At 34.4% G+C, this 26,629-nt stretch overlaps 1 protein-coding gene across 1 annotated transcript in view; it reads left to right on the top strand.

Annotated features, from left to right (window-relative positions):
- Positions 1-6,662: 6,662 nt before the first annotated feature.
- Positions 6,663-26,629, top strand: part of LOC134681417 (cell migration-inducing and hyaluronan-binding protein-like) — a 38,259-nt gene continuing 18,292 nt past the window's right edge. The window contains exons 1-10 of the mRNA XM_063541074.1: positions 6,663-6,798; positions 11,619-11,838; positions 12,710-12,849; positions 21,366-21,525; positions 21,893-22,066; positions 22,506-22,724; positions 23,720-23,818; positions 24,268-24,404; positions 24,730-24,802; positions 25,308-25,432. Of these exons, the coding sequence (XP_063397144.1) occupies positions 6,688-6,798; positions 11,619-11,838; positions 12,710-12,849; positions 21,366-21,525; positions 21,893-22,066; positions 22,506-22,724; positions 23,720-23,818; positions 24,268-24,404; positions 24,730-24,802; positions 25,308-25,432 (1,458 nt within the window). The 5' untranslated portion in view covers positions 6,663-6,687. The remainder of the gene's footprint in view (positions 6,799-11,618; positions 11,839-12,709; positions 12,850-21,365; positions 21,526-21,892; positions 22,067-22,505; positions 22,725-23,719; positions 23,819-24,267; positions 24,405-24,729; positions 24,803-25,307; positions 25,433-26,629) is intronic.

Below are 26,629 nucleotides of genomic sequence, written 5' to 3'. Positions count from 1 at the left end.
TATCTTTCAGGAGTAGGCAACAAATAAGTGTCCATCTGATGTTCAGCTAGCTAAAAAAAAACCATGTACATTTTAATTTACTAAATAATGATCAAGCAAAGACTATGATATACGTATCATCTTCTTTGATGTGTATAATATTAGAAGTAACATCAACTTGATTCGGATCATTCATCATCTTGGATTGTAAAATAGTAGAACATAAAGATTTCCAGATTTTAAATGAAGTCAATTAGTAGTTCCGATGCAAGTTATTACCTCGTTATCTTTATTCAAATATACAAATCTTGTACAAAGTTACAGTATTTAATACGAGGATTTTTTCCATCTTGTGTTATGTAGCCGGACAAAACGGCGTATGATAATTGACCCCATTTTGTCACTCGATATTTTAAAAGCACTCTTTTATAAATATCAGTTATCTTGTCATATATTACTTTTAATTTAAAATAATATCTATGATCTCACCTGCTATTTACATAATGATGCTTTTCTTTGTATAATACCTGCAAATTGTATAATTTTTTTTTAATTCCTTTTGCTTGACAACAAGCTTTGTGGCCTACAAGTATCATTTTTCGAAAATATGATAAAGTACTTTTTTGTACATGGCACTGAAGGCAAGATGAATCATCTGGTGGAAGCAAAACGACGAGTGTTACCCCCGTTGTTTATTTGTGTTTTTTGCTTCTAAGTCTTTCCTTTTTTCTATGTTTGTATTAATTTTGTAGACTGGTGCAGGTCTTTTTATTTTTCATTGTTATGGTACGTGTGATCAGTTTGTTTTCGACTTATGAGTTGAATATTTCTTTGGTATCTTTCGCCCCAACCATAGATCAGTGCTGATTTTTTTCTTCTTCTCAATATTCCTTTTATTTTCTGTTGTCCCCAATCAAGTGAAGCTATTATTATTTAGAAATACATGTATGTATAGCTGATTTATTTAGTATTGTGTATAAATTTTCTGAACATGTTTACACTATAGAAATTAAGAAGGTTTGTCAGTGTAGAGATAAAACATTTTCAATATTTCCAAAATATATATGATTTTTAGAACTATGTTTCGGAAAATCTTATACATCCTATTTTGAGGTGTAAACACTGCGACTTTATCTAATTATAATGAACATTTACCATACACAAAACATATGGACATAGGATCATTCATAAAATAGGACCAAAATATCTTACCTTATAATATCAAATTAAAAATACTCATTCATGAAACGAACAGAGTAAAAAAAACATCTGTTATATAACGGCCTTGGTGGCCTTGGATACAAACTTTGTTATTGTCAATGTACTAGGTGTCACTATAAATAGATTTGGAATTCCCACTTCTTACTTCCTACTTCTAACTTCCTACTTTCACATTTACAGATCGTCCAGATATATATAGTGCTCGTTGATGTTAGAGCTAGAGTACGATACAAGTTATCGTTCGAGTTCGAGTCGAAGTTTGAGTTAGTTTCGAGTTTGGTTGAAATTTGAAAAAAAAGCAGGACAGGAGTTTTGGGTAACAAAAAAGGCAGGATTATCAACTTGGCAAAAAAAGGCAGGATAACAATTTATGTACGAAAAGACATGATAATATAATAAAATAAATGCAGGACCGAATAGTCTAAGAGTGGAAACTTAAAAGGCAAGAACATTCATTTTTCATCTTAGGCCATCCCCCCCTTTTCCACCATAAATCACTTGATTCCAGGTAATGCGGAAGTGAGAAAAGCAATCGCGTTGAGATGAAATATGATACTCTGTTTATCGCTATTCTACCTAGTGACGACGCAGTTAATTTCATTGACATCAGCACGTGCACCCTTAGTATTTTTAGCGATAATTTTGTTTATCACTCTACTGTGCTTAGAAAGAAATTTACCAGTCAGTAAGATCAAAGTAAAATTTCTTAAAAAAGTGATAATAACCATGATGTATGTTTAGACATATAGCAGGGTTGAGTTCAATATCGTAGCAGCTACTCATATGCAGGATTTTTTTTGTCAATTTCAAAAAGACGCATTTGTGCGTTTTATCAAAATGATTACTTTATTGTTTAAATACTTCAAGAAAGTAAATTTATGCTATTTCATTTATGTTACTTATTTTCTGAAATATTCAAAATGAGAAAGGATTTTATCAGTCAGTAAGATCTTAAAAAAGCGATAATATCTATGATGTAGTTTCATTTTTTTACTATGATGACTGCTTCCTGTGAACAGGGTTGAGTTCAATATCGTTGTATCTACGTAGCGGCTACGTAGCTGCTATCAATATATGTGTAACAACCAGGGTTGAGTTCAATATCGTAGCAGCTAGGTAGCTGTTATCAATAGTTATGTAGCAGGGCCGCGTTCACTATCGTAGCTGCTACGTAGTGCTACGTAGAATTTGACTATTGAACGTGTAGCTATATACTAGCTGCTATATAGATATTGATAGCAGCTACTTAGCCGCTACGTAGCTGCTACGATATTGAACTCAACCCTGTTAGTCTATAGCTACACGTTTAATAGTAAAATCTACGTAGCACTACGTAGCTGCTATCAATATCTATGTACCCACTAGTCTATAGCTACACGTTCAATAGTCAAAATCTACGTAGTGCTACATAGATATTGATAGCAGCTACGGCTACGTAGCTGCTATCAATATCTATGTACCCACTAGTCTATAGCTACACGTTCAATAGTCAAAATCTACGTAGTGCTACGTAGATTTTACTATTGAACGTGTATTTATAGACTAACAGCTACATAAATATTGATAACAGCTACCTAGCCGCTACGTAGCTGCTACGATATTGAACTCAACCCTGGTTGTTACATATATATTGATAGCAGCTACGTAGCTACTACGGTATTGAACTCAACCCAGGGTTGCGTTCAATATCGAAGCGGCTACCTAGTGCTACGTAGATTTTGACTATTGAACGTGTAGCTAAATACAAGTTGTTACATATATATTGATAGCAGCTACACAGCCGCTACGTAGCTGCTACGATATTGAACTCAACCCTGTTCTCAGGAAGCAGTCATCATAGTAAAAAAATGAAACTAAATCATAGTTATTATCGCCGCTTTTTTTAGATCTTACTGACTGATTAAATCCTTTCTCATTTTGAATATTTAAGAAAATAAGTAACATACATGAAATAGCGTACATTTACTTTCTTGAATTTTGATAAAACGCACAAATGAGTCTTTTAGAAATAGACAAAAAAATCCTGCATATGTTTAAGTTCTCGTGTCATGATTCAATTCGTTTTATAAAGCTTTTTTGCAAACACTAACTAATTAAACAGAAAGAGAATTAACATAAATGTAATAGTCAGGAGCCTGTACGTATTTCAGTTGTGGTCTTTTACAAATGTAAAACAATTCAAACAAGAAAACGACTAGTGTCCTGATTTGTGTTAAAATAATGAACGAAAAACATTATATGATACACACCAACAATAGTCCTTTTATGGCAGAATATATATACGGTATGGTTTTTGCTTATTGACAATGCTAAAGACTGTACGGTGACCAATACTTGTTGTTAAATTATATATCCTTTGGTCTCTATTGAAGAGTTGTCTCATTGGCAATCATACCACATTATATTTTATAGAGCATGCCAAAATCCACTACGAAATCATTAAAAAGAAAAAAATGAATGAGGAAGTGCAAAAGTAAATCACGTGAGTCAGATTATGAGAATAGTTCAAAGTATATGATGGATAAACCTAGATGTGGATTGATTTTTTTATTTAACTATTTCATGTTGTTTACTGAGATTTTCTCTGTCGGTTATCCAATTTCACTTTTCTTTTGCATAACAGTACGGTCCTTGCTCGAAGTTAGGATTTGATTTGGATTGGAAGGGGGAGGGTGCTCCTGAGAATTAGGAGTTAGATGATAAAAAATTGGTTTTAATTTAACATATAAATTTTAATAAAAAAAAACATACCTGTTAATATGCTACAGTATACTGTTAAACCAGACGTTAAAGCAGGTATGCTAACTTCTGTTTTAAAACCAGGAAGATATTTTATATAAAAAAGATAACACGTTCACGGAAGAATTAATACGTCAAAATAGATGATAGATGATATATAGTTAATTGTTAAATAAATAAATGTTATTGATATCTTTTTATTTATTTGATTGTTGATAATCATGTCATAATTTAGCTGTAATAAAAACTAATTTTAAATTAATATTATGATGTCTACAAGAGAAAACCCTGGATTTCTAAATTAACAAACATGTACTCTTTACTAGAATGCTGGACTAGTGAATAACATTGTAAACAGCAGAAGCGTAATTTCATATTGAAAAGAAACAAAATGCAATGTAACAACAACAAATAGACACACATATTTTAACTTATTCTGACTCCGCGCCTCGGTAATCTGTTGTTCCTCTAAAGCATTTTTAATTCGTAAATAATTCAAATAGAACGCTAATTCGAGCTCTAACTCTAATTTTAAACTTTACTTTTACTCAAAATTTTACTCGAAGTGTGACTCGAAACACAATGTGACCCACCCTTTTTAAATATAGTGATCTGAATTTCGTTCTTGTTAAATTACACCATGATGCATGGGTTTTTGAACAGTCCTTTAAACATGTGTTAAAGTTCCTACGCATCTTCTAGTATAACCGAGAAAATATGTATACGTAGTGTCCTATAGCTTGAACATATGCCGCCATATTATCACAATTTTCAGACTGAAGTTTTATGTAAATTGGTAAGAATCCTAAATAAAGCTTGGCTACGATGGCGACCACTAATTCCGGTATTTCAAATTTGAGTTAAGTCAGTTATATCATGATGTTGTATCTATGATGCCGTTTTTGTCGAATTGCATTTAGTAAACCAAGAACCTAGTCATAGTGTTCCATTTTCAGGTTGTCCATAATAAACCAATAATTCAAGTATAGTAGCTATATAGTGGATGCCATGAAAATAATACATGCCTTTTCTCTCTCTATTAATTCATTATCACTATTTTATAAGCTCGCAGCATAGAAAGCAACTGCCAACATGCTTCCGAATAAAAAGGCCTTGTATCATTTTTTTAACCCTTTTCTTTAGGGCCGCGTTCAATATCGTAGCTGCTACTTAGTGCTCCGTAGATTTTGACTATTGAACGTGTAGCTATATATAGACTAGCTGCTACATAGATATTGATAGCAGCTACGTAGCCGCTACGGTGTTGCACTCAACCCTGGGACATATTATAATCTTTATGGTGATGCTCATTTGAAATATATATATATTATATAAAGAGCAAATTACAAATTAAAGTGGTGGATTTTTATAACTGAAATGTTGTTACATAAGATTGAAACGCAATGTCAAATAGTTGTATAGGGCAGCTATACTTACATAGGCGATGCTTTAAGTAAAGGTCATGTGGTGAATTTCAGAAGGGGAAAACGAACACACCCCTCACACTGTGCACAGGCCTAGAATGATAATAGGGTTGCCCGTTGAAAATGCAATGGATTTCAATGACCAAACATTTAGTTCTTGAAAAATCTCAAATAATTAGATATTGCGTCCACACTGAAGTGTTTATGGACAGCAATCATCCAAATAATAAGGAAGAAGGCAAACCCCTGAATAACCATAGCATCCAAATCAAAAACCGAATAACATATATATTTTTACCCTTGTGTTGATTCATTGCTAATTAAACATATGGAAATTTTATAGAAAATCCACAGCCTTTATCCTTGTACTCTCATATTTGGCAATTTGGTGACTGATAGGTATAGGATTACTGCATGCAGTACTTGCATTGAATTCCTTAAAACAAGTTTATTAATGTAGTTATTGGTTTACACAAATATAAATATGGATTAAATCAAGAACACCTTTTAGGGTGCGCCCGACTTTAGTGACTCAGCATGAGGTGTCAGTTTGGAATTTACAGGTTTCTTAGAACTTTTGGTAAAAAATAAACGCTAGCACATCATAGAAAAGCAAGTGAGTAGTCTATGTTTCAAATTTTATAACAAAAATCTCTGTATTAAAGGCTGTAATCAAAATCTAAATCTTTGTGTATTTGCCACAAAGTCCTCTTTTTCTATTAAATGCAATGAAACAGTAAATAAAAATGCTTTGCATCAAGTTTCCCATTGGTATATGTACAAAATGGCATATCTCTATTATTCATTATATCTGTAGTTTTGATACTATTGAAGTTTGAAAAGTTCGTACAAAAATGGCTACAGAAGGGGTCATAAACCTTAATTTTGTTTAACTTAAAATTGTTTTCCTGTACCTCGAATGTTCTATTTACTGCCCTCGTGGCCTTGTTAATTGATCGTTAAATCGAAAAAAAAATTATTAATTTATCTCATACAAAGATTTAAGTATACAATTTTACGATCTTTTACGTAAACTTTACAGAAGAAACTTTTGTATATATCTATCAAAAATATGTTTATTGATATATATTAAATGTTTTTATCAAAATAAAGCACCTGCCTAATTAAGTAAGCACATATAACTATACTTTTGATAGATCAATAAACCAAGAAGCTAATGAGATGTGGAATATAACCTCTTACTACAAACATGTTGTTCTATAACATTTAAAATACGTTATAAATATATTCAAACGTGACGCACGAATGACTTTATAATTCAGTATTTAAACACCAAATTGAAATTAAGCAGAAACAGTTAACGATGAAGTTTCTACTGATAATTTGCTGTGTTATAGGGTCCTCGTTACAATGCCCAGATCAGGACCCGAATTTGCTAGATTGGAATAACCCCACAGCTTGGGAAGGTGGAACGGTAAGTTAACTATAAGAAAAACTCAGAGTGAAATAATATACATTTGAATCACAACTAAATTCAAAACAAATTTATTGTATATTCTTATTTTCGTTTTTGTTTTAGTTTAGAATCTCAGTTACGCGGAAGAATATGATGGGCACTCAATTTGAAAAGTCGTCGAACGTTACTTTATTCAACTCAAATATCATGCACGTACATGTAGTTTAAACCGCTAGAATTTGCAATTGAACAAAACATACGACTGTGTGCTTTCGTAAATTTTACAGTAGCACAGTTTCGTTCTTCATAAAAAGAATAATTCTGTTTGTCAACAGACCTTGTACAGCTCTCCAAACGAATATTTTTTCTGAATCCTTTAAAGTCCCAGTGGTTTATTGAAATTCTGTTGGTGATACTCTAGTTTTATGAATCGCCCAATAGATTTGTAATCTAAATTGACTGTACACTTACATGGTAAACTTATCATCCTTTAGAACAAACTGTTAACTTAGAGATTTTTTTCTTCTGATCTTTAGTCATTTTTCACGTATTTAAATGTAAAACTGTAAACGACGATGAAAAAAACCCAAAATCGTTCTCCTAATTTCTAATCTATGTATAAAAAAAGCAGAAAAAAACGTATATAAGTCGGATGTTTATAAATATTTTTAAAAAGTACACTACAGTTTGCGATGTACAATATTTATACCAGAGCGTGATTAATTTAGAGATGGAGTTTTAAATTACTGTAGTCATTATCAAGAAAAACAACATAACTTGTTATCATTTAATTAAACGTTTGAAACCATTCAAACACCTCTAGTTAAAAACCAAATACTTTCATTATCAAGATAACGTGACTCCAAGGGACATGTGACACACAACCTATTATACAAATGGTTTTATTAGCGTCCTGAAAAAAAAAATGAATTATAACCGCTGACGTTGTTATGTTCCAGCATTTAACATTAATTCTTATAAATTCAATAACATACTCAAGATCTTTTTAACTAACCCGTCGTTAGCTTTTACAAAAATCTACTCCTCTGAAACTACTGAGACAAACTAAACCAATCTTGGCCACAATCATCATTGGGGTATCTAGTTAAAAAATGTGCCCGGCGACCCATCCAACCAACCAAGATGGCCGCCATGGCTAAAAATAGAACATAGGGGTGAAATGCAGTTTTTGGCTTATAACTCAAAAACCAAAGCATTTAAAGCAATGGGTAAAATTGTTTATCAGGTCAAGATCTATCTGCCCTGAAATTTTCAGATGAATCAGACAACCTGTTGTTGGTATATTGTTTAAACAATTTGTCCGGGCCCTTGCTATCCAAACAAGATGGTCGCCATAGCTAAAAATAGAACATAGTGATAAAATGCAGTTTTTGCTTATAACTCAAAAACCGAAGCATTAAGAGCAAATCTGACATGGGGTAAAATTGTTTATCAGGTCAAGACCTGAATTGGTAATTTTAAGGAAATTTTGCTGTTTTTGGTTATTATCTTGAATATTATAACAGATAGAGATAAACTGTAAACATCAATAATGTTCAGCAAAGTAAGATTTACAAATAAACAAATATGACATGGTCAATTGACCCCCTAAGGAGTTATTGTCCTTTATAGTCAATATTTAACAATTTTCAGAAAATGTGTTCCTTCACATAGACCAAGGTGAGCGACACAGGCTCTTTAGAGCCTCTAGTTTTGCGTGTGTCCGGTTTTGTAAGTGCTCTCACATGTACAATTTTTATATGAAACTTATATTGTAGGTTTATTCCTAGTTTTTGGTGGGGCTCGTGTTGTTTATTCTTTAGTTTCTATGTTGTGTCATGTTTACTATTGTTTTTCTGTTTGTCTTTTTCGTTTTTAGCCATGGCGTTGTCAGTTGTTTTAGATTTATGAGTTTGACTGTCCCTTTGGTATCTTTCGTCCCTCTTTTATATCAGCAATGTCTCGGACTAGTAAAAAAATTAGTGCCGATCAACTTTATACGAGTCACTTGGAATCATTAATTATTATTGAAAATTGCATCGTTTTATTTAATCTGTAGCAATAAACTCATGTTTAGAACCATTTTTTAAAATAAGTATAACTTTTTTCAACACAGACGGCTTTTCCCCCCTGAAATTCCTGTCCAGTAACCTACCTCGATTTTATTTGAAATTTTACATTGTAACCAGCCAGCATCGTAGTTTAAATATTATAAATCTGTCATTTTTATTTGACTGCATTATATTAAATTTTGAGTAGAACTCAATTTAAAGTAAAACAACAACTTTACCCCCCCCCCCCCCCCCCCCTTTTAAAAAAAAATATATACTCCACTGACTATCAAATCATTATCAATATAATTTAATTATAACATAAAAATTGACTGCGGGGATTACATTTCGAAATCGATTATTAACTATATGCAATTCTACCATCAAATTATATATAACACAACGGAATATACCTCTCTGGTAAATACACCACTCCAGCCAAGTTCTACTCTTTATTCTATTATGTACCGACTTCAAAATAGACGACGACGTTTTTTGCAATTGTTAAACTAAAAAAAATCTTACAAAACTGGAGATGTTTTGTTTTCTATAATTTGTTTATCTTTAAATGATCTTAAATCCTTACATTTAATTTGTTTATCTTTTTAAAAATCCTTATAGCTCATATCAGTCGTTTCATCAATAGTGTTTTTAAAAAGTTAACTGGACAGGAAAAAATGTTTCAATTTGATCAACGATTACTTATATATCCTATTACTCTTTAGACCATGAAAAATATATATTTAAATCAAAAGGAAAAATAAGATTTATTGACAGATGAAGAAGTTTTGTAGACCCTAGATTTTACGATGAGAAAGTGAATATTTAACCAGCAAACAGCAATCATCCTTGAAATTAAACTAATTATTAAAACTAGTCTGATGTAATTAAAAAGTCAGAGAATGGTACCTATTGGATGTAAACACTGTTTTAAGTACATATAAGTACATTGATAACATGGCTTTTATTAGTTTAAACACATAAGCATACGTTAAAACTACTGCATAAATTTATTTATAATACCGTGTACATTTGTACCTTTATGAAAGTTAGTAGTTTGAATAGTTACATAAATATATCTCCTCTACTTTATTTTTCTGTTTATCACTTCTAAAAGTCCATTTATTTTTATAACTTGTGGGTAGTTGTTTTGATATTCACTGATTAATAACCAAAAAATACCTTCACTCTTACATGTACACCTAAGGAACCCAGCTTCTTTCAGGATACAATTTGGTTCATATCATATGATCATATTTGAACCACAAATTTCATGACACTTTCACATACACACCCTATTATCGGCTATCATTACAACAGGCAACATAGAATAAACGAATTGTACAACAATTGAATTCTGAACAGCCCGAAATGGAGTCGGTTTCCCCCAAAAAAACTGACTAGTCGTGAGTCATGAACAGTAACGAAGAATCTTACTTCGTAAGTTGTTTTTTTGTGAAAGCGACTCCCGGATAGGAGACAAAAATACATTTACACGACTTATTTTGTATCTGCTTTGTGATAATTTGTGATGGATAAAAATAATGACTTTAAATAGTGTAAATACTCATTCTAGAATTGTTCAACGTACGATATTTATCAACCTACTATATTTTAGTTTAGGAAAATATTTGATCGTCGTGTTATTTTTAATGTAAATTGTAATATTTCGGATGAAGAAATATAATATCCGTGGTACAATATTTACTTTCTGCAATGTCATATTGTCCTTAATAGAAACAGAACTGTTTTAATTATATACTTATTAGTAAAAATAAGTGAATTTAATGTGAAATACAATGATCGACAAAATTTTTGTTTCATCCATCCGTGAATGTATCGATATCTGTCACGGTTGCACATGCTTATCAAATCTCAAATCTTTATGACACTATGTCACGATTATAACATCTGTTTTAAGTACATGTAATGATGATGTATACTAAGATAAAAAAAAAAGGTGTTTATCCAATGACTTTTTCAATATCACCTCTGAACCAAATTAAACCCGACTCGGAGATTGTTGTTACGGTTTGATACGGGTGTGGTTTTGAATAATTAAAAAAAGCCTTATATGATACATGTTTTATGTATTTTAACTTTCATGTCACGTCAGACCGTTTCTTCAGTACAAATAAGAACAATGTTATGACCAACGATCAAGATAAAGGTACACGTATTTCTTATTTTGTGTCCTTGGGTTATTGTCAATCATTTTATTCATTTGTTAATTTCACTTATTTTGCTGATATTGATATTTAAAGATGATATACCGATATGAATACTGAGCATGACTATATACTTAGTACGGTGGTAGTAATTGATAAGCCGATCTATATCAATGCTGACACAATGGTACATGTATGTTATACCATTGATGTATACAGGTTTAAACATCTAAAGTTATATGTTACATGAACTTGGGTACTTAGTAGTTGTTTATTTTACAGAATCTAGAAAGTGTAATACGTTGTGGAGAGGACTGCACACACATTTTGGACACTTATTTCTGTTTAGAAAATGATCATTTTATCTCTTTTCAACAAGTATCATGATGAAAGAAACGCTCTTTGAAAAGTCGTGGTTTTTGCAATCTTACAATTTTTTATATTTTTATTACAATTTTTTCGATAACATTTGTCCTTTTAACATACCACACGCAGATTCACCTATTTAGAAAGGTTTATAGTTGACCTGCTGAATGCAGTTCCTTTGCATATCTTAGTTTCCAAGATCAAAATATCTTTTAATATTTAAATTTGATTTTGCTATCATTTTTTTTTAAAGGTGCCACAACTTGACAGTGATGCTACACTTATAAAAAGTGTCTTACTAAATAGCCAGCCGCCTATCTTACGTGAGCTGACTATAGCGTCTGGAGCTAAGCTGGTTTTTGATCCAACCACAGACGTTCATCTACAGGTTCACGCCATATACATCGACGGAGAATTTCATATAGGATCAGAGACATGCTTATTTGAAGGAAATGCTCACATCACATTTTTAGGTATTAAATTTTTCTACGATAAACTATTAGTACTTCATTTTCTACGGCGGGAAATGGATTATCTAAAAATGAAACTGGCCACAAAACTGAGTTTCAATACATGAAGTAATTAAGTATTACAAATATAAAAAAGTTACATTGCGTATTGAAAATCTTCGACTAAAACATCTCATTTATTTGGATTTAAAAAAAACCTTCATGTTAAAGTGTTATATTAAGACACTGCGACACTCTACGTATAATATCGTTAGGACAGAAAAGCAGCAATGTAAATTGAAATTCTTGCCAAAGTATACACAGCCTTTATCAAACCTCATTAGGTTATAAAGACATATAAGAATCCAAAATTTTCAAATTAATGTTCTATGTAATGCATGGCAGTTGGGAGCAACTAGGTTTCTTCTTCTACGGAGACTTTAATAAGGAGCTGCAGTGTTGTCCCCTTTACTCATGATATAAGATGTTAACCTCATCTGGAATGTTTATATTCACACTGACACTTTGTTTTGGTGCGTCCGAAGGGCTTTTCTGAATTCAACTACACCAGGAACGCTCAAACCCTAACTTTTGAAAACCAAAGATTAAATTAACACTTGCATATGTAAAAAGCAATGTAATCAAAAATGAAAATTGCTCAATTAGTGAGATACCAAAAAACTTTAAATTATCCTACGTGTTTTAGATGACAACATAGACTAATCATATTATGAGTAGCATAACATTGCACCTAAGACTTCTATGTTATAGTAGTCTCAGGTTACACACATCTTACCATCAAATGGTAATGAAAATATTGTCCGGTCATGATAAATCTAAATTAAAATCACAAATTTTCTTTTTACATTATATACAAATTGTTAATTTCTTTTAGGTGAGATTGGAGAAGAAAAAATTCTCTTGGTTAGAACGGGAGGCACTTTCGAAGTCCATGGGTCAAGGAAACTACCATGGACAAAATTGGACGGAACTGCACCAAAACTTCAGAAAACTCCTGATATTTTGGAAGGAAAGGTATATGTTACAAATTTCCCACTCATGCTTCTTCATAATTCATGATAGTTCACTATTTCACTAGTATTATCTAATACAAACCCATGCATTATCAAAATATCTTTTTAAGCATGGTAGACTCATGAAAATCTCAAATCAATATTCGAACATAGTACCATATAATCGACGTTGAATTTGGTGTCATATATATTACCATTATTTCATGTTTCTAAACGACACACACTATGGATTAATGACGTACTCCCAGTTTCACTGTAAATGTTGTCATCCTGAGCCCCTTCCCCCCCTCCCCCCCAAATGGAGTTTATCATTTGAGACATATATATATATATATATATATATAAGTACGTCTGAGTCAGTGACAACCCTACAACAGATGTATCCATCGGATCGCCATCAATGATGGTGATACATGGCTGTGTACATAATGTATATACAACTCGTCTAAACATCAACCCAACAATGTTAGATCTGTAAATTTGCTTTCGCAAATTTTTGGTTCTTCCCTCGCCGGGATTCGAACCCATGCTACTGTGATATCGTGACACCAAATCGCCTGCACTGCAGCCGTCCCGCTAGACCACACGACCACCTGGGCTCTCAATAAAAGAGCTTTCGGTGGCCATATGTTACCTTTCCACGTCAGTTTTAATCTAGCGGCGTACTACAGTACATGATATATAAGGCATGAAGATGTTATTGTTACAGATCAGCTAAATTATCTATAGTAAAGGATCCTACAAATTAATGTAAGATACAGTCACAGAAAATAATTATATTCATAAGTACGTCTGAGTCAGTGACAACCCTACAACAGATGTATCCATCGGATCGCCATCAATGATGGTGATACATGGCTGTGTACATAATGTATATACAACTCGTCTAAACATCAACCCAACAATGTTAGATCTGTAAATTTGCTTTCGCAAATTTTTGGTTCTTCCCTCGCCGGGATTCGAACCCATGCTACTGTGATATCGTGACACCAAATCGCCTGCACTGCAGCCGTCCCGCTAGACCACACGACCACCTGGGCTCTCAATAAAAGAGCTTTCGGTGGCCATATGTTACCTTTCCACGTCAGTTTTAATCTAGCGGCGTACTACAGTACATGATATATAAGGCATGAAGATGTTATTGTTACAGATCAGCTAAATTATCTATAGTAAAGGATCCTACAAATTAATGTAAGATACAGTCACAGAAAATAATTATATTCATAAGTACGTCTGAGTCAGTGACAACCCTACAACAGATGTATCCATCGGATCGCCATCAATGATGGTGATACATGGCTGTGTACATAATGTATATACAACTCGTCTAAACATCAACCCAACAATGTTAGATCTGTAAATTTGCTTTCGCAAATTTTTGGTTCTTCCCTCGCCGGGATTCGAACCCATGCTACTGTGATATCGTGACACCAAATCGCCTGCACTGCAGCCGTCCCGCTAGACCACACGACCACCTGGGCTCTCAATAAAAGAGCTTTCGGTGGCCATATGTTACCTTTCCACGTCAGTTTTAATCTAGCGGCGTACTACAGTACATGATATATAAGGCATGAAGATGTTATTGTTACAGATCAGCTAAATTATCTATAGTAAAGGATCCTACAAATTAATGTAAGATACAGTCACAGAAAATAATTATATTCATAAGTACGTCTGAGTCAGTGACAACCCTACAACAGATGTATCCATCGGATCGCCATCAATGATGGTGATACATGGCTGTGTACATAATGTATATACAACTCGTCTAAACATCAACCCAACAATGTTAGATCTGTAAATTTGCTTTCGCAAATTTTTGGTTCTTCCCTCGCCGGGATTCGAACCCATGCTACTGTGATATCGTGACACCAAATCGCCTGCACTGCAGCCGTCCCGCTAGACCACACGACCACCTGGGCTCTCAATAAAAGAGCTTTCGGTGGCCATATGTTACCTTTCCACGTCAGTTTTAATCTAGCGGCGTACTACAGTACATGATATATAAGGCATGAAGATGTTATTGTTACAGATCAGCTAAATTATCTATAGTAAAGGATCCTACAAATTAATGTAAGATACAGTCACAGAAAATAATTATATTCATGGTTGATGTTTAGACGAGTTGTATATACATTATGTACACAGCCATGTATCACCATCATTGATGGCGATCCGATGGATACATCTGTTGTAGGGTTGTCACTGACTCAGACGTACTTATGAATATAATTATTTTCTGTGACTGTATCTTACATTAATTTGTAGGATCCTTTACTATAGATAATTTAGCTGATCTGTAACAATAACATCTTCATGCCTTATATATCATGTACTGTAGTACGCCGCTAGATTAAAACTGACGTGGAAAGGTAACATATGGCCACCGAAAGCTCTTTTATTGAGAGCCCAGGTGGTCGTGTGGTCTAGCGGGACGGCTGCAGTGCAGGCGATTTGGTGTCACGATATCACAGTAGCATGGGTTCGAATCCCGGCGAGGGAAGAACCAAAAATTTGCGAAAGCAAATTTACAGATCTAACATTGTTGGGTTGATGTTTAGACGAGTTGTATATACATTATGTACACAGCCATGTATCACCATCATTGATGGCGATCCGATGGATACATCTGTTGTAGGGTTGTCACTGACTCAGACGTACTTATGAATATAATTATTTTCTGTGACTGTATCTTACATTAATTTGTAGGATCCTTTACTATAGATAATTTAGCTGATCTGTAACAATAACATCTTCATGCCTTATATATCATGTACTGTAGTACGCCGCTAGATTAAAACTGACGTGGAAAGGTAACATATGGCCACCGAAAGCTCTTTTATTGAGAGCCCAGGTGGTCGTGTGGTCTAGCGGGACGGCTGCAGTGCAGGCGATTTGGTGTCACGATATCACAGTAGCATGGGTTCGAATCCCGGCGAGGGAAGAACCAAAAATTTGCGAAAGCAAATTTACAGATCTAACATTGTTGGGTTGATGTTTAGACGAGTTGTATATACATTATGTACACAGCCATGTATCACCATCATTGATGGCGATCCGATGGATACATCTGTTGTAGGGTTGTCACTGACTCAGACGTACTTATGAATATAATTATTTTCTGTGACTGTATCTTACATTAATTTGTAGGATCCTTTACTATAGATAATTTAGCTGATCTGTAACAATAACATCTTCATGCCTTATATATCATGTACTGTAGTACGCCGCTAGATTAAAACTGACGTGGAAAGGTAACATATGGCCACCGAAAGCTCTTTTATTGAGAGCCCAGGTGGTCGTGTGGTCTAGCGGGACGGCTGCAGTGCAGGCGATTTGGTGTCACGATATCACAGTAGCATGGGTTCGAATCCCGGCGAGGGAAGAACCAAAAATTTGCGAAAGCAAATTTACAGATCTAACATTGTTGGGTTGATGTTTAGACGAGTTGTATATACATTATGTACACAGCCATGTATCACCATCATTGATGGCGATCCGATGGATACATCTGTTGTAGGGTTGTCACTGACTCAGACGTACTTATGAATATAATTATTTTCTGTGACTGTATCTTACATTAATTTGTAGGATCCTTTACTATAGATAATTTAGCTGATCTGTAACAATAACATCTTCATGCCTTATATATCATGTACTGTAGTACGCCGCTAGATTAAAACTGACGTGGAAAGGTAACATATGGCCACCGAAAGCTCTTTTATTGAGAGCCCAGGTGGTCGTGTGGTCTAGCGGGACGGCTGCAGTGCAGGCGATTTGGTGTCACGATATCACAGTAGCATGGGTTCGAATCCCGGCGAGGGAAGAACCAAAAATTTGCGAAAGCAAATTTACAGATCTAACATTGTTGGGTTGATGTTTAGACGAGTTGTATATACATTATGTACACAGCCATGTATCACCATCATTGATGGCGATCCGATGGATACATCTGTTGTAGGGTTGTCACTGACTCAGACGTACTTATGAATATAATTATTTTCTGTGACTGTATCTTACATTAATTTGTAGGATCCTTTACTATAGATAATTTAGCTGATCTGTAACAATAACATCTTCATGCCTTATATATCATGTACTGTAGTACGCCGCTAGATTAAAACTGACGTGGAAAGGTAACATATGGCCACCGAAAGCTCTTTTATTGAGAGCCCAGGTGGTCGTGTGGTCTAGCGGGACGGCTGCAGTGCAGGCGATTTGGTGTCACGATATCACAGTAGCATGGGTTCGAATCCCGGCGAGGGAAGAACCAAAAATTTGCGAAAGCAAATTTACAGATCTAACATTGTTGGGTTGATGTTTAGACGAGTTGTATATACATTATGTACACAGCCATGTATCACCATCATTGATGGCGATCCGATGGATACATCTGTTGTAGGGTTGTCACTGACTCAGACGTACTTATGAATATAATTATTTTCTGTGACTGTATCTTACATTAATTTGTAGGATCCTTTACTATAGATAATTTAGCTGATCTGTAACAATAACATCTTCATGCCTTATATATCATGTACTGTAGTACGCCGCTAGATTAAAACTGACGTGGAAAGGTAACATATGGCCACCGAAAGCTCTTTTATTGAGAGCCCAGGTGGTCGTGTGGTCTAGCGGGACGGCTGCAGTGCAGGCGATTTGGTGTCACGATATCACAGTAGCATGGGTTCGAATCCCGGCGAGGGAAGAACCAAAAATTTGCGAAAGCAAATTTACAGATCTAACATTGTTGGGTTGATGTTTAGACGAGTTGTATATACATTATGTACACAGCCATGTATCACCATCATTGATGGCGATCCGATGGATACATCTGTTGTAGGGTTGTCACTGACTCAGACGTACTTATGAATATAATTATTTTCTGTGACTGTATCTTACATTAATTTGTAGGATCCTTTACTATAGATAATTTAGCTGATCTGTAACAATAACATCTTCATGCCTTATATATCATGTACTGTAGTACGCCGCTAGATTAAAACTGACGTGGAAAGGTAACATATGGCCACCGAAAGCTCTTTTATTGAGAGCCCAGGTGGTCGTGTGGTCTAGCGGGACGGCTGCAGTGCAGGCGATTTGGTGTCACGATATCACAGTAGCATGGGTTCGAATCCCGGCGAGGGAAGAACCAAAAATTTGCGAAAGCAAATTTACAGATCTAACATTGTTGGGTTGATGTTTAGACGAGTTGTATATACATTATGTACACAGCCATGTATCACCATCATTGATGGCGATCCGATGGATACATCTGTTGTAGGGTTGTCACTGACTCAGACGTACTTATGAATATAATTATTTTCTGTGACTGTATCTTACATTAATTTGTAGGATCCTTTACTATAGATAATTTAGCTGATCTGTAACAATAACATCTTCATGCCTTATATATCATGTACTGTAGTACGCCGCTAGATTAAAACTGACGTGGAAAGGTAACATATGGCCACCGAAAGCTCTTTTATTGAGAGCCCAGGTGGTCGTGTGGTCTAGCGGGACGGCTGCAGTGCAGGCGATTTGGTGTCACGATATCACAGTAGCATGGGTTCGAATCCCGGCGAGGGAAGAACCAAAAATTTGCGAAAGCAAATTTACAGATCTAACATTGTTGGGTTGATGTTTAGACGAGTTGTATATACATTATGTACACAGCCATGTATCACCATCATTGATGGCGATCCGATGGATACATCTGTTGTAGGGTTGTCACTGACTCAGACGTACTTATGAATATAATTATTTTCTGTGACTGTATCTTACATTAATTTGTAGGATCCTTTACTATAGATAATTTAGCTGATCTGTAACAATAACATCTTCATGCCTTATATATCATGTACTGTAGTACGCCGCTAGATTAAAACTGACGTGGAAAGGTAACATATGGCCACCGAAAGCTCTTTTATTGAGAGCCCAGGTGGTCGTGTGGTCTAGCGGGACGGCTGCAGTGCAGGCGATTTGGTGTCACGATATCACAGTAGCATGGGTTCGAATCCCGGCGAGGGAAGAACCAAAAATTTGCGAAAGCAAATTTACAGATCTAACATTGTTGGGTTGATGTTTAGACGAGTTGTATATACATTATGTACACAGCCATGTATCACCATCATTGATGGCGATCCGATGGATACATCTGTTGTAGGGTTGTCACTGACTCAGACGTACTTATGAATATAATTATTTTCTGTGACTGTATCTTACATTAATTTGTAGGATCCTTTACTATAGATAATTTAGCTGATCTGTAACAATAACATCTTCATGCCTTATATATCATGTACTGTAGTACGCCGCTAGATTAAAACTGACGTGGAAAGGTAACATATGGCCACCGAAAGCTCTTTTATTGAGAGCCCAGGTGGTCGTGTGGTCTAGCGGGACGGCTGCAGTGCAGGCGATTTGGTGTCACGATATCACAGTAGCATGGGTTCGAATCCCGGCGAGGGAAGAACCAAAAATTTGCGAAAGCAAATTTACAGATCTAACATTGTTGGGTTGATGTTTAGACGAGTTGTATATACATTATGTACACAGCCATGTATCACCATCATTGATGGCGATCCGATGGATACATCTGTTGTAGGGTTGTCACTGACTCAGACGTACTTATGAATATAATTATTTTCTGTGACTGTATCTTACATTAATTTGTAGGATCCTTTACTATAGATAATTTAGCTGATCTGTAACAATAACATCTTCATGCCTTATATATCATGTACTGTAGTACGCCGCTAGATTAAAACTGACGTGGAAAGGTAACATATGGCCACCGAAAGCTCTTTTATTGAGAGCCCAGGTGGTCGTGTGGTCTAGCGGGACGGCTGCAGTGCAGGCGATTTGGTGTCACGATATCACAGTAGCATGGGTTCGAATCCCGGCGAGGGAAGAACCAAAAATTTGCGAAAGCAAATTTACAGATCTAACATTGTTGAGTTGATGTTTAGACGAGTTGTATATACATTATGTACACAGCCATGTATCACCATCATTGATGGCGATCCGATGGATACATCTGTTGTAGGGTTGTCACTGACTCAGACGTACTTATGAATATAATTATTTTCTGTGACTGTATCTTACATTAATTTGTAGGATCCTTTACTATAGATAATTTAGCTGATCTGTAACAATAACATCTTCATGCCTTATATATCATGTACTGTAGTACGCCGCTAGATTAAAACTGACGTGGAAAGGTAACATATGGCCACCGAAAGCTCTTTTATTGAGAGCCCAGGTGGTCGTGTGGTCTAGCGGGACGGCTGCAGTGCAGGCGATTTGGTGTCACGATATCACAGTAGCATGGGTTCGAATCCCGGCGAGGGAAGAACCAAAAATTTGCGAAAGCAAATTTACAGATCTAACATTGTTGGGTTGATGTTTAGACGAGTTGTATATACATTATGTACACAGCCATGTATCACCATCATTGATGGCGATCCGATGGATACATCTGTTGTAGGGTTGTCACTGACTCAGACGTACTTATGAATATAATTATTTTCTGTGACTGTATCTTACATTAATTTGTAGGATCCTTTACTATAGATAATTTAGCTGATCTGTAACAATAACATCTTCATGCCTTATATATCATGTACTGTAGTACGCCGCTAGATTAAAACTGACGTGGAAAGGTAACATATGGCCACCGAAAGCTCTTTTATTGAGAGCCCAGGTGGTCGTGTGGTCTAGCGGGACGGCTGCAGTGCAGGCGATTTGGTGTCACGATATCACAGTAGCATGGGTTCGAATCCCGGCGAGGGAAGAACCAAAAATTTGCGAAAGCAAATTTACAGATCTAACATTGTTGGGTTGATGTTTAGACGAGTTGTATATACATTATGTACACAGCCATGTATCACCATCATTGATGGCGATCCGATGGATACATCTGTTGTAGGGTTGTCACTGACTCAGACGTACTTATGAATATAATTATTTTCTGTGACTGTATCTTACATTAATTTGTAGGATCCTTTACTATAGATAATTTAGCTGATCTGTAACAATAACATCTTCATGCCTTATATATCATGTACTGTAGTACGCCGCTAGATTAAAACTGACGTGGAAAGGTAACATATGGCCACCGAAAGCTCTTTTATTGAGAGCCCAGGTGGTCGTGTGGTCTAGCGGGACGGCTGCAGTGCAGGCGATTTGGTGTCACGATATCACAGTAGCATGGGTTCGAATCCCGGCGAGGGAAGAACCAAAAATTTGCGAAAGCAAATTTACAGATCTAACATTGTTGGGTTGATGTTTAGACGAGTTGTATATATATATATATATATACCAACGCAACACGAAGACATAGGACATGTTACTACCTTGAAATTGGTAGTTCACAATTAGGAAACTGAACTCGCCATATTAGATGTTTGAATATGAATTTCAAAGATTTTTGTTTGATGTTAGAAGTTGTTACTCATACATCAAGTTTTAAATTCATTCATCTTGCATTTTTTCTTCTTCTTTTTTTAATAACAGGACAATTTAGATTTTTGTAACGATAAATGCCAGGATGGTTTATTAGTCTATCAAATCGATCCAAGCAGTGGACAACTGATAGCTGCTCATATATTTGATTTCACGGTACTTAATGAAGAAATAGATGAACGGATTAACCAGTTTGTTGATTATCTTGGAGGTAATGTTAAAAGAAATAGAGAACCCGCAATTTTACGCGAAAAAAACCAGAACACTTTACATTGCTTTTACGCAAAAAATAATGAAACTCAGATGCAGACTCATTCTAATTTAGCACATCTTAGTTGCTTGATTTGCATTTAAACATGGGCTTGTGCTTTAATTTATCTGTTTCTGTATTTTGAATTTTGGTAATATTTGTCTCTCTCATCGTTTTTATTTGAGCTTCGACAATTCCATTTGTACCATCATATATCAAATCCAGCTTAGTGTGAGATCTTAAAATATCGGTGTTTACACTGCTGTTTACTAAAAGTTCTCAAAACATCCTTGAAGTCCAATTTTTTAAAAGATTTTTCTGTTTTCAGACATTCCTGTGGGTCGTATAGTTGGAATAGGACTGAAGAAACAGATCGTAGATAACAAAGAACATGACCTCACACGAGTATTTCAAGCCATTGAAGATTTGGTAGATACAGATGTGGAAAGCCAGCTTCGAGGAGTAGACAGAGGAAGCGCATTTGCATTGTTCGCCGTGAAAGGTATAACTGTACAATGTTTTTATATATACACTTAAAAGGTTATGTACACTCTACATGTTTCATACACACCTTCATCTCTAGTATTACATCTATAGTATAAACATGTAAAAAAAACACTTTACATATTGAACTGTAAGCTTGATAGAGCAAACCTAAGGTTTAAATAATATTTCACCCGGTTGGGAACTGATTATTCAACAAATGGAAGTTTTTAACGACCGTGACTGGCTATACAGCACTTGCAGGTCGGTAACTGATTATCGCTGTGACTGTTCACTAATTATTTATATATTTATGTAAACAAAAATCAAGACTTGGGGAAATAAAGAACTTATTAACTACACACAATTATCTGAAAGTTTTTTTTGAAAAAAAATCAATGCTCAGTTTTAATTCATAAAATTGTTCAGTGAAACTTTTAGTAATTTATTTTATTCAGGTGATAAAAGTAAAACTGTGGAGGTGTTTGAATCTAACGTTAAGGCACATCACAGTGTTACGGCAAAATTATATCAGGGAGACTATGCATACGTGATGGAGAGCTATGTCCGTAATCTAGGCATGGGATGTGAAAATAAAGTGGAGCTTCATGTTTATGACGATGCTTTGTATAGGCCTACTATCACCCTGCTTGATGAAGTTACAACATGGTTGCCAGGTATAGTTTGATTGTATCTTGTTTTCCTGAACAGATGTATTGACAAAAAGTAATGGACGTCGTTCAAGGAGTCATATGATCTTATTTAATAAATTATTAGAAAAGACTTTTTTTATATACGTGAATAGATTGTTTATGATTTCTTTATACTAAATGTGTACTGATTGATACTTAAAATTTGTCTGTGAAACAAGATTTATTTTTTTAGTTATAACCTTGAAATAGCTGACATAATCTGGGAGTACTCTTATGTCGATGACATGTGTCTTTTGTTGCTATTTTAGTCGTATTTGTGATTCATATTGATCTATAGATTATAGACATTTGCAACCTTACAGATGTTTAGATATGTTTTTTTTCTTCTTTTTGTTGTGCTGTTACACCAAAGTCCCAGTTAATGAAAGTATTGAGCGTTCACAAGCACATTTATCCCCTCATTCTTTATGTAAAATTGAAAATGGAAATGGGGAATGTGTCAAAGAGACAACAATCCAACCATAGAACAGACAACAGCAGACGGTCACAAACAGGGTTTCAATGCAGCGAGAAATTACCGCACCAGAGGCGTCCTTCAGCTGACCCCTAAACAATATATATACGAATTCAGTGATATGTACTTAATGTGCCTGTCGCAGGAGATAGGAGCCTCTCACTCCGTGGTGGTCGTTGGTTCATGTCTTTTGTAATTGTTTTTCGTCAATTGCATTGTTTTAAAATAAACCGTTGGAATATATTTTTTGAACCACGATGTCGGCCGTCAGACCGCTTGCGGCTGATTTTATAAATTAGTTGAAACTAGGAGAATCACTATTACATATTTTTTTTTAATTTACAGCCTTGTTTGATAGTTACATAATTGATGTTCGGTCTTTAAGATTTTCAGTTATAAATCATTCTATAAGTTTTTAAGTTTTAAATACATTATGTTTTTGTTTTTAAGAAATTAGGAATTTGCAATTCACTGTTATTATTTTTGTATTTTTTGTTCGCAAAAGGTGATAAACTGATTGTTGCTTCTACCGACTATAATCCTGAACAAGCTGAAGAAGTAACTGTTTTGTCCATACCATCATCTCATCAAGTTCGTCTGACAGGTGATTACATTATTTATCATTTTCTATGTTTTATGTTTGGTATATTACACTAGGCAATCGTTATGAAATGAGACAAACCTAAAGATCCGTTATTGGCAGGAAACAAAACATTCCGTTTTTGAAAGGAAACAAACCAAAGCATTATTTTTTTTTAAAGATATCATGCAAGTATACCCGTTTTACTATTTTGCATTGGAGTGACATCAACTGAGGATGAACTCAGCTGCTCGAAAAAATTCAGCAGATACTTCAACAAAATCGAAATGCATAAATAATCATTGACAATCGACTTCATGAGAGAGGATATTTAACAATAAATACTTTAGTATGACAAATACCGATGTTGTGGTGAAAACTGTATGAATACTATTCAATATATTTAGAATTCTACAACGATTTGCAAAATTGAATTCAACTGTTTGTATAACTTTAAAACAATTTTTTTTCAGAGCCATTGAAATTTACACATTACGGAAATATTTACAAAGGTGTTGATATGAGAGGAGAAGTTGGATTGCTGTCCAGAAATGTGAAATTTGATTCCAAAGAAGCTTCAACGAGTGATTTCTACGGCGGACATATCAAGGTTTCTCCTTATGCAAATCCATTTGTTCATTCCAATAGATAAGATAAGAACTATTAGTTTGTTATAATCTCTAAACCATACGTTTACAAACTTACTGACTATCAATTTCTAAAACAACATCTTGTGATATGTTATGTGTAATGAAACTAAACCAACGGTCATAATCGTGGTTAACAAACAGAACTTAATGTATAGTGTATCGTCGAATTTCAACAATAGTTTATATAAAGATTATGAAGATGTTTTAGTAACAAGCATGTTCATAAAGTATTGTTTTATGTAGTCAAAGTCGATTCAAGTATATAATTGTTTTATTATATTTCAGGTTTTGAAAGATTTTGCTTCAGTTCATATAGAAGGCGCCGAATTAGAGGGATTAGGTCAACAAGAAGTTTTAGGTGAGTTTATATTAAAAAAAAAACATTTCACAGCTCATGCTGTTCTCTAGCATATACATCATACATTGTACGCCAAATACTAAATGCCAGGTAATAAGGTGAACATTTTTTTTACTATCTTTTGAATTAATGTTTAAGTCGTAAATCAAGATGCATCTTTACGCTACACAAATCTAAGCCTTCATTATCCTTTGAGCAATAGATATATTCTCAAAATAAGAAGTATGTATGTTTGTGCGAAATTTGCTTGTAAAAAAACGCTTTCCTTAGGCTTGCAATAATTTTTGCATATTTTTCCTTGAACGAATCGAGAATTCGAAATGCTTCTATGAAAGAGGTATGGATTTGATTTTTTGAAATGTCATTGTCAGATTTATTGATATATCATATTTGAAAGTCCCTGATATTATCATTTAAATTATAAAAAGAAAGAACACCGAATAACAAAAAATAACATACGTATCCGTATTTCCTACAAGAATAACATTTTGTTTTGTATTTCAAGGTGCATATTCCATCCATTTTCACATGTGTGAGGATGTAAGCCAACCGCGGCCTTGGATACGACAAAACTCTATTCATCATTCGAAATCACGATGTATAACAATTCACCATACCATGGGACTTATTGTAAGTTTACAGATCATAGTCACTTTTTGGGGCTGATTCTGATACCCCCTATTTAAGTTCGGGAAAAAATTTCAATCCGGAATAAAAAAAAACTTACAAGAAAAGGAGATCAGTGAACTAGTATTCGCCTCAGTTATCATTATTAACTATGCTATTGTCAATTTAGGATTAAATGTTTAAAATTTTAACAATTAAACCCTGAACCCATATTTCTGGAAGTTCAAAATTTGGCCGATACTAGCATATAAAATATGCCATATTTGAGTCGCCAAATCTTTTAAACCTTTTTTTTAAATTTTAACATATTTAACCCTATACCCATATTTCTAAAATTTCCAAATTTGGCCGATACTAGCTTGTAAAAGATACCATATTTGAGTCGCAAAATCTTTTAAACCTTTTCTAAATTTCTAACATATTTAACCCTATACCCATATTTCTGAAACTTCCAAATTTGGCCAATACTAGCATGTAAAAGATGACATATATGAGTTGCCAAATATTTTAAACCTATGGTTCAAATCTTTTAAATTTTTTACAAGATGTTGAGGTTGGCCTAGTTTATCAATGAAAAAAAAATAAGAAAAAAATAAACGGCAGGCTTTTTTGGAGTTATAGTCTTGGGTACCCCATAAAGCTGCAGTTACCGTTAGTTCAATTAATAGTAAATTGCAACATGTTATGATGCATGTACAAATGATATTACAGTAAGTTATAGACCTGGTACAAACTTTGAATTTAATATCTAGTTTTACATTAAAACATAGCTTACAAAACAAACTTATATGGGTCCGAATTTTTTCCATTGTTAATGGCCTAAATGTTGCCCATAATACTTTCATTCACTTCATTTGAACTTTGGTGGATAGTTGTCTCATTGACAATTTACCGCGTCTTCTAATTTTTACATTATAGAAAATTTATTGTTTTGGATAGTTTTATCGAATTTTGGAATAATTGGTTTGCTATTCTCTTTACGTTTGTTTTGAATTAAGCATCCTAACAATTTTGAATCGAGCGCTTCTTACGAATCTAGTGAAAAGGAACCGCTATAACATGTGCCAGGTGGTGTTAATTCGAAATCCTAAAACTAATGTAAGGCGGACAATTTTTTTTTCTAAGATTTGATCAAAGACTATCTTCATTGTCACTAAACATATATGATTTTAGCATTAAGAACTACAGTTTTCTTTTTAT

This window comes from Mytilus trossulus, chromosome 1 (genome assembly GCF_036588685.1).
Source record: "Mytilus trossulus isolate FHL-02 chromosome 1, PNRI_Mtr1.1.1.hap1, whole genome shotgun sequence".
NCBI classification, from domain to species: domain Eukaryota; kingdom Metazoa; phylum Mollusca; class Bivalvia; order Mytilida; family Mytilidae; genus Mytilus; species Mytilus trossulus.
This window is presented reverse-complemented; position numbering and strand designations above follow the sequence as displayed.